This window comes from Solanum pennellii, chromosome 5 (genome assembly GCF_001406875.1).
Source record: "Solanum pennellii chromosome 5, SPENNV200".
Lineage (NCBI taxonomy): Eukaryota > Viridiplantae > Streptophyta > Magnoliopsida > Solanales > Solanaceae > Solanum > Solanum pennellii.
Window position 1 is genome coordinate 24,345,630 of NC_028641.1, and position 9,484 is coordinate 24,355,113.

The following is a 9,484-nucleotide window of genomic DNA, read 5'->3' on the forward strand; positions in this document are numbered from 1 at the left end:
TAACTTAGAGTATGCACAAATAAACACTTAAACTTATATAAAATTAAATAAGAAGAACATGAATAATAGGTGACATAATATACATAGAATACACATTTCTTGTAAACGTGTATTTTTATTTGTTCAAATGTATGAAAATTTAAATATCTACTTATACACACTTTAAATAAACATAAATCTAAGTTAAACCAAATTAAATACTAACATATTTATGTATTATTAGTTTTTAAAAGGACAAAAATTAGAGCATCGAAAAAAATACCCACGTTTGTCTTCTCCCACCCGCACCCCTTTCTTTGTTTATAAATAGTCTCCCGCTTCTGTTGGATTTGCATATCATACTCTTTGCTCTCTGCTATTTCACCTACCAAACTTTAATTACACAGGTATTTTTGCAACATGCAATTTCATTTCTTCAATTGTTTGTTTGTTCATTAGATCTGATAGTGGATGAATCCAAGTAAGGTATTTTTTATTAGAGATCATTTCAGCATTTTTTTTGGATCTAATGTCTCATTTCTTTTGATTTTTATGAATTTGTTTTCATTTTCCCCCTCGTTTTAGCTCATGTTCCTTCTGGTACATTTTGATAAAATTGGAACGATATAGAGAAGATAATAAGCAATATAGATCCTGTACAAAGATCACACTCAACTCTAAAAGAAAGGCACAAATTTTTGAATATGAAAAGGAAAATCAATTTAGAGTGTCATGAGCAACCTTTACTATGAAACATATGCAGTGAAGTGAGGTCTGCGGAAGATATTGTATATGCATATTGAACCCCTTCTTTGTGAAGTTAGGTTTATTTTTGCTAGACACTATATATATGAGGTTGCTAATGCTAGGAAATATTGGAATCAATGAAGTGGTTGATGGTTATGAGGTTTGAGGGTTAATACTCAAAGGAGACAAAAACACTAGGTGATTCTTTCTAGTTGTCCTAGCTTTCGTGGACAGAGTTTCCCGTGGAATTAGTTGGCCAGGACACCCCGGTCATCAAAAAAAAATATTAATAGCCAGAAGAGTTAGCTAAATTTCCCATCCCGTTAAATGCCCTTACACCCTAGTTATTCCAATTTATTGAAGATAACTCATGCTAATCATATGATTTGGCAACAATAAGTAGCAATAATTTTAGGTTATATGATCATCACATATTAATGATTGTGTTTAGAGAGAAGATTCTGATTTGTTTTGAGTGAAAACAGACTACTATTTCACATATATCACTCGCGATGGCTCCAGCAACTGCAGAATCAATCAAGCCTAGAGGTAACACATTTGTTCGTTTTGCTCATTGCTTAGATATGTATAGCTCATTTCTTTAATGTCTCAGCATAGAACTATTGTACTTTCAATATGAGCCACTTCTCTTGTTGGTTTTGTTTACCACGTCGTTAAAAGATTGCATAATAAGAAATAGGTCTTCACTTCAGTCGCGGAGTGAAACACCTGTTCAATTTTTGCTTTCTGGGCTATTCTTTAGAACAAGTCATTGTTGGATGTAATTTAGTTTTATGTTGAACTAATGTTTCAAGAATATTTGAATCTGTGTTTACTTTTGTATTGTAAATGTTAAAATTTTGAGACCTTTAGAGTGGAAAAGCCCTTTTGATGTTTGTTATCTTAGAGAGTCAAAATTTGGCAAGTACATCTTTATTTTACCTGTATTATGACATTTCTACTGGAGTTCCATACCAGTCATATCCCCTTTTCCGATAAAATTGACACCAAAAGTTGTTGTACACCTAGTCTTATTTATGTTTTGCTTTTTATATCAGGACCACAAGGTTCCTTAGATTCTAGTTTCTCATTATTGCTTACTTTTTATTCTTTTGTTGAACAGATGTTTGTGTTGTTGGTGTTGCCCGTACTCCGATGGGTGGCTTCCTTGGCTCTCTTTCATCAGTTTCAGCGACTAAACTTGGATCAATCGCCATTGCTGGTATGACTCTAAACTAATTTGACATAATTTGTTAAGTATAGAGATTCATTGTCAAATGACATATATTGATCTCTCTTTATATTGCAACTTTAGGTGCTATTAAGAGAGCAAATATTGACCCAGCACTTGTAGAAGAAGTTTTCTTCGGAAATGTCCTCAGTGCAAACTTGGGGCAGGCTCCAGCTAGACAAGCCGCATTGGGTGCAGGGATACCCAATACAGTGATATGTACTACCGTCAACAAAGTTTGTGCATCTGGAATGAAAGGTGTGCACTGTCTAGTTGCAATAAGTAGATCATTTCCTAGAGAACCCTATCACCCTTTATACAAATGTTGTTAGGGCCACGAGATGTGACTTGGTTGTAACTTAATGTTACTATATACGTCTTTGCAGCAACTATGCTTGCAGCACAAAGTATACAGTTGGGCATCAATGATGTTGTTGTTGCTGGTGGAATGGAAAACATGTCTAATGTCCCCAAATATTTTGCAGAAGCAAGGTTTGTTTTCTTCAACAGTTTAGCTAGCACAGTTCAGACTTAAGGTTTCCACCTTCCTCCCCCCTCAGTGAAAAAGAGTAAGAGAGGAAAGAATTTACTGAATTCGCGACTATAAGGAGAATAAATGGCTTTTTCCTAACTTTTTGTCATATACCTATTCGGGGACGATTCAATGTAATGTCTACAATGCCCATGTTCCCTTTGTTTGATCTTAGCATGCACATGTTCTGTTCTTAAGCGTAACGACGAGCTTAATGAACACTCAAACAGCAAGCCTATGTTGCTGTTTTTATTTTTCTTTTTCTTTCATTTCTAATCCATGTGGTAGACTTGGTGTTGCCCACTTTTGTTTCTTGTTTTTTATTACTTCTGAATAACATTGTTCTTCAATTCATTAATGGCCTAAACTGGCACCGTTGCAGGAAGGGATCTCGTCTAGGTCATGATAGTCTTGTTGATGGAATGCTTAAAGATGGTTTGACGGATGTCTACAATGATTGTGGTATGGGAGTTTGTGCTGAAATATGTGCTGAGAATCACAAAATCACAAGAGAGGATCAGGTTTGTTTTCACATTTCTTTTTATGTGAATAATATAGCTTCAACAACCATTATTTGACTTTGATGTACACTGGCATACTGTTGTACAATTTTACCATTTAAAGATGTTTTTGTGACAAAAGATTCAAGTGATACACTGCATCTCCACCCTCTCTCTCTGTGTTTCGTAAAGTTGGACAATTCCGACTTTATGTTCTTTTGTAATTTGTTTATCACACTATTCGTTTGTGGAAAAACTACCATTCTCTCATTTCTATGTTCCATCCTTTTGTTATCAAGTGTTTGCATGTCCGGCCAATCTTTTCCTTTTCAAAAACAAAAAAGGGGAGTCAACTGCTTATGTCTGAACAATATTTTTGCAGGATAACTTTGCAGTTCAAAGTTTTGAACGTGGTATTGCTGCACAGGAAGCTGGTGCATTCACATGGGAGATTGTGCCGGTAAAGCAACTAAAACTTCAATGCTATAGATAGCTCATAGTTAATGTAAAAACGTTCTGTGCACCTTTTAAATTCTGGGCAATTTCAGGTTGAGGTCCCTGGTGGAAGAGGAAAACCATCTACCATTGTTGATAAGGATGAAGGTCCCGGAAAGGTGAGTACATATACTGCTAGCAAGACTAAAATACCATAGATGTCTTTGTCCTTTACATCTTCCCTTTAGGCGGTTCAATGAATTTACCGATACAAAATCTAATCATGTATGACGAGAGCATTGGAATGCAAACAAAAAGAGTTAGTTCCTGAAAATTGAATGCCAAATTTTATATCAATACAAGCATCATTTTTTTGACCCGAAGAAGGGAATGAATTTTTTTTCGAGTGCAGTATGCCAGTAATGCCTTTCAAATACCAGAGGATCAAAGAAACGACTTTGTTTTCTTGGTAGTTAAAATATGTTAAACGTACATCAGCAGAGATTTTACAACGCCTATATATCCAGTCATGGAACTTCAAAGCTATCAGCTTTACATTTCTCATGTATTTTGTTCTGTCTTGCTAGTTTGATGGCGCAAAATTGAGGAAACTCCGACCAAGTTTCAAGGAAAAAGATGGTACTGTGACGGCTGGTAACGCTTCTAGCATAAGGTTTGTGAGTTACATGCACCATGTCCTTTTCTTTCAATTCTTTCATTTATAAATATGTTGTGTGTTACCCTAAATTTAAATGCATTTTATCCTTTTGTAATTATAGCGAAAGTAGTATATCTGTTACGATTAAGGTTCCTCAAAAAAAAAAAAAGTACAGTTGTTCTTTGCATCCTTAGGGCTGTAGCGATTGGTAGTTTTATGTCATCTTCGACCTGCCTCAGGAGTATCTGATTTCTTCAATTCTTATAATCCATTAGAAATAACTGGTTTTTGCAATTTTTTCAAAATTGATTGGCAAGTGAATTATTTCCCTCTACAGTGACGGTGCTGCCGCACTAGTTTTAGTAAGTGGAGAAAAAGCTGTAAAACTTGGACTAGACGTGATTGCTAAGATCTCAGGATATGCAGATGCTGCACAGGTACTTTTGTTTATGAATTGAAAAAAATAACAATTATGTTATATTCCCATGTATGAATCTGGAGATTTGTTGAAGTTTTTGTTTTCACTTAGGCATGTCTGTCAATTTTTACAATCTTGACGCGTAAATTCAACTACCGTGCAGGAACCCGAACTTTTTACAATTTCACCTGCTAAAGCAATTCCAAAAGCCATCAAAAGTGCTGGTTTAGAGGAGTCTCAAATTGATTACTACGAAATTAACGAAGCTTTTGCGGTATGACTTTTTTTTTTTGTATTTCATTTAAACTAGCTTTTTGTCTTTTGTCTGAATACGTCCTTAACAGACACTGCTTGCAGGTAGTAGCTCTAGCAAATCAAAAGCTGCTTGGTCTTAATCCAGTGAGCGCTCTCTCTCTCTATATCTACGTTGAGCTTCTAAATATCTGAATTTCTTAAACTTTGAGAAAATTAGACTGGATCTGTTCTTTAGAGAAACTATTTGGATTTATCCATTCATACGAATACAGATCAAGTTTGGCGGATTTTAAGGCATTTCTATTATTTGCTTTAGCAGTACATAATTTAGCGTTGGATGATCATGGTCATAAAAAAACTTTTCAAATTGTTCTTTCAGGAAACAATTAATGTACATGGTGGAGCTGTTTCTTTGGGGCATCCTCTTGGATGTAGCGGAGCTCGTATATTGGTTACTCTACTTGGGGTATGTGGTACAAGACTGAATTCTTCACTATTACTAAAGTTAAATACAAAACCTTAGCAACGGTGGCACCTTCAAATGTTTATTATGCATCTTCCTCATGGAATACTGCAGGTATTGAGACAGAAAAATGGCAAATACGGAGCTGCTGGTGTTTGCAATGGAGGGGGAGGTGCCTCGGCCCTTGTTGTAGAACTTATGTAATACATTTCTTCAGTCCTTTGGTAAGTACTAAAATAGGAAATTCATTTGAATCAAGTCTTACTTACATTACTCAGCATAGTGCATACAATACTTCATGTGAAATTTATGGATTATATAGGATGTAGTTGATAGATTGGACATTAATTTTTGAAAAGTGTCAACAGGAACAACTGTGGTGTGAGAACGAGAAGAATTTATATTTACAGTGAATACAAGAGACTATCACTGAGATGACCATGCGGCAAAAGTGTTAACTAGATTGTAAATGTGATTCTGTAATAATCGTTTGTAACTCAATTTGAAAATCCAGCAGGGAAATCTGCCCAGGGAGAAATGCTAGCCGATAGTTGAACAACTTTAGCATCAACGATACTTTTTTAATTAGGCACCTAAAAATTAACCACCTCTATAAGCTAGCAATTCTCCCCTCATTTACCGTGAAACATTAGTTTAGCTCAGGTGCAAAGCTTAACGATTCACACTTCCTTTGTTCTTCCACATGCACTGAGAGTTGTTGCTCATATCCTTAGTCGTTGAATGTTTGATCGTTGAAATTTCACTATTTCAATCAAAATATAGAGTTAGACTTCTAGGAAGGAGAATAGTGATTGTGCACTATGATCATTTCTATACGGAGCAATAGAACGATAAGTAGAATTTTGCTTGCAAATGTTGTCTTATGTAAGCTGCTAATTTGATTGCAGGTGAGTATTGCAAGCTTAGTTACAAGAGATGGAGCTTCAATGGATTAATTAGATTGAGTGGTTGGTGTCTTTAAGTAGAAGATTGTTAAATTTTTCTATCTTCTTTCAAGCAATTGTAGTCTTCACATATAAATAAATGTAATAGTGATTACTTTCCTAAAAGAGCTCTTTTCCTTCTTTGTGCTTTGTAAATGTTGTCATAGAGTTTGTTATTATAAACTAATTCAAATTATACATTAGGAGTGGCAAGCAGCTAGTCAGATCGAAAATGGGTTAGATAAAAATGGATAAGATATTTGACACGTTTATATTTAACATGAATAAGATATAGGTTAATTGGTGGCTTCCAAATCTTATGACAAGATGCCTATTAAGTTAAAATTAATTTTATAAATAATAAGTTGTGTACTTTTATATTTTTGGATAAAAGTGTTGCTTTTTAAATATACAGAGCAATGTGTCACGGACTTAGAGTATTTGCTAAGACTTCGTGCGGCACTTGATAACTAACTCATGAATCTTTCACGATCTTATAAGCTCAAGTAAGCCTTTAAGACTCGGAAAGCTAAGAGAATGCAAAGAAAGACTTAGAAAGAACAAAAGAGAATTTTGGAAGAAGGCTTGTATTACTTTGGAAGATTGCTTACAACTTGCTTGGTTGATTTACAAATGAGAGCTCACCTATTTATACTACTTCATAGGGGCTTAAGTGTAAATAAAAATTACTTACAAGTCTCTAAGTTATTTACACTTTGATTTCATATTCTAGAAAAGTCTACACTTTCTAGGATCTTCCAAAGACTTTCTTGAAATGTCTAAGTTGTTCTAGCTCTAGCCTTCGTGATTAATCTAGAAGGTTCTAGAGTTCTCCCGCAAACCTCTCCATAACTCTAGACCCTTCCGCCTCTATCCGGATACAAAATTTAACTATGATGTGGCGGGACGTGACACTCTTCCCCACTATTGATGCCACGACCGCGTTGCATCGTCACTTCATCGGCGATCGAGTCTTGTCTTCTCGTACGCGCGACCAATAGTCCATTGACTCGATCAATGCCTTTGCGCAACTCCTTCAATTGCATCTTTACCTCTTCTATCTCCACCTTACGATCTACCTCCATCTTGGGTGGCAAGCGTCTCGGCGACTTCTTTGGCATCACAACATTGTTCCCTCTTGGAACCTTCTTCATGCATTGGCAAGGACTTCTTAGCACCATTCTCTTCCTTCGAACTTGTAATGGTGGCTACAAATATCGACTTCTCCTTCGTGGGATTTTTCTTGAGTTGCATGGCCGTTAGACGTACTTGTCCTTCCGTCTTTGGTGTCTTACCTAGGAGAACCATGCATGTTCCTCCTTGCTCCATGACCAGAAGTCATTGGAGGTAAGGATCAATCACCGCGTGACACGCTTGGAAGAACTCCTGCCCAAGAATTATATCAAAGAGATCTAAAAAAGCGACAGTGACGTTGGTTTTACCTTGCCACTTGCCTAGCGTGATGCTTACTCCATGCACGACTCCACTCACGGGAGTTGGTGGTGCCTTGACCGTCCTAAGTTGGGCGTTGCTTGGACTGTAACGCAGCCCCAACCTTGTCGCTGCCGTCTTGGTCATGATATTGACCTCTGCACTTGTGCCGACCATAGCACGAGCGGGTCTTCCATTGATCGTGATGTCGACATACTGCGCCGCGCATACTCTCGGCTTCTCTAGTTGCTTGGTGATAGCTCCACATAGTCTTGTTAATCCCAATTGTGTCGTCTCCGCGCCTTGTTCTTGCTCATGTGCTTCCTTCTCTTTCCTCTTTCGCAGGATAGCACCAACGCTCTTCAGCTCAGGGCACCTCGCATAGCCATGCGGCCCACCGCATATGTAGCAACCACCTCTTTTGGCAATCGCTGTATTTTTCTCCATGTCGCCATGACGTCAATACTTCTTGCCATCGGACTTAAAGGTATCATGTTTCTTAGGATGTGGCCGTTGCTCCTCGCCTTTGCCACGATCTCCCCACCATGGTCATGACTACCTCTTACTTCGTCTCCTTCAGCTCTGTTAGGCTTTTCATTCCTGAAGTCTGTCAAAGCTTCGGCCTGCTTGATGGCTTCATTAATCGTCCTGACCTGTCGGCATTCCAACTCCGTCCTGGACCAACTTTGCAGCCCATCCATGAAGTGGAACAACATCTTCATCTGTGAGGTTGGGAATCTGAAGCGTGAGTGTGGTGAACTCTAACACATATGCGCGAATGCTACCCGTTTGCTTCAGTTCCCTAAACTTGCGCTTCACCTCATAGATGAAGTTGTTAGGGAAGAATGCCTTCTTGAACTCCTCTTGGAATTGCTCCCAAGTGTTGATGGTGCAACTCCCATTCCTTATCTCGGACTCTTTACGCCTCCACCATAGCATGACCATCTCCGAAAGATACAACACAGCGGTGTTGATCTTACTCTCGTCGCTCTTCATCCTGTTGCACTTGAAGTAATTCTCCAAATGCCACAGAAAATTCTCCACCTCTTGTGCATCACGGATGCCTTTGAACATAGGTGGCTTGGGAGCTTCGACCTTGGCCTCCCTTTTCGGTCGAACGACGACGATCCTCCAACTTCCACGCCTTCATTGAGTGCTTTTATCTCGGCCTTCATGGTCTCAATCGTGCTCAACGGCTCCATGAGACGAAACTCCAAGGAAGTGATAACCTCCTTCATCTCGAACTCGTCCCGCTGGCGACCTTCCAACTCCTTACGGATGTTCTCGATCTCCTCAAGGGTGAAGTCCTCAAGGGTCTTGAACTTGTCGTCTGCCACGTTCATGCGCTGGCCTAAGATCTCGACGGCTTGTCTCGCCACTTTCACCCTTGCGACCCATTTTTCTCCAGCGGTGACGTCTATGACATCTTCGCCCATTTCTTCGTCACTTGCCTCGACAGTCGTGGGTAGATGAGATGTTAGCGCCTCGCTAGGTGTGAGTTCGGGCAGCACCTCCTCATTACCCTTTTGATGTTTCTTTCCCTTTCGGTTCTTTTTACCACCATCCAGACGGACGTTGGTGGTGCTAGCGCCGTTTATGTCTCCTTCGGTAGTCATTCCCTTAGTATCAAGCCTCGCTCTGATACCACTTTGTCATGGACTTAGAGTATTTGCTAAGACTCCATGCGGCACTTGACAACTTACTCACGAATTGTAACGACCTGTTTAGTCGTTTTGAGCAGCAGATTTTATTTCTGGAAAAACTGTGTGAGTCGACGGAACCCACGACGGACCGTCATGGTCACGACGGGCCGTCGAGGGTGTCTCGCTCCAAAAGACTTAGACTTCTGAAATTTGGGTACTGAAATCGACTCTCTGAACTTGGCGACGGA

General features: G+C 38.8%; 1 protein-coding gene and 1 pseudogene across 2 annotated transcripts; both read left to right on the forward strand.

Moving 5' to 3' along the window:
* The first annotated feature begins 238 nt into the window (after nucleotides 1–238).
* On the forward strand, nucleotides 239–6,349 carry LOC107020929 (acetyl-CoA acetyltransferase, cytosolic 1). 2 transcript variants are annotated; one of them, XM_015221462.2, is made up of 15 exons: nucleotides 239–386; nucleotides 1,212–1,275; nucleotides 1,850–1,948; nucleotides 2,042–2,215; nucleotides 2,344–2,449; nucleotides 2,872–3,010; nucleotides 3,372–3,449; nucleotides 3,538–3,603; nucleotides 4,012–4,097; nucleotides 4,420–4,519; nucleotides 4,664–4,774; nucleotides 4,858–4,899; nucleotides 5,135–5,221; nucleotides 5,333–5,442; nucleotides 6,127–6,349. In XM_015221462.2, the coding sequence occupies exons 2-14, from the start codon at nucleotides 1,239–1,241 to the stop codon at nucleotides 5,420–5,422; spliced, it is 1,215 nt and encodes a 404-aa protein (XP_015076948.1). In that variant the 5' UTR covers nucleotides 239–386; nucleotides 1,212–1,238; the 3' UTR covers nucleotides 5,423–5,442; nucleotides 6,127–6,349. The 2 variants fall into 2 exon arrangements, with proteins under 2 accessions (XP_015076948.1, XP_015076949.1); XM_015221463.1 differs by lacking the exon at nucleotides 6,127–6,349 and adding an exon at nucleotides 5,587–5,976.
* LOC114077395 lies at nucleotides 569–679 on the forward strand (annotated as a pseudogene).
* Nucleotides 6,350–9,484: the final 3,135 nt, after the last annotated feature.

Bases quoted from the DNA above. Each gene is read 5' to 3' on its own strand.
- LOC107020929 (XM_015221462.2), top strand. From the start codon at position 1,239: ATGGCTCCAGCAACTGCAGAATCAATCAAGCCTAGAG. The intron at 4,520-4,663 runs GTACTTTTGTTT...ACTACCGTGCAG, and splicing joins GATATGCAGATGCTGCACAG to GAACCCGAACTTTTTACAAT. The intron at 4,775-4,857 runs GTATGACTTTTT...CACTGCTTGCAG, and splicing joins AAATTAACGAAGCTTTTGCG to GTAGTAGCTCTAGCAAATCA.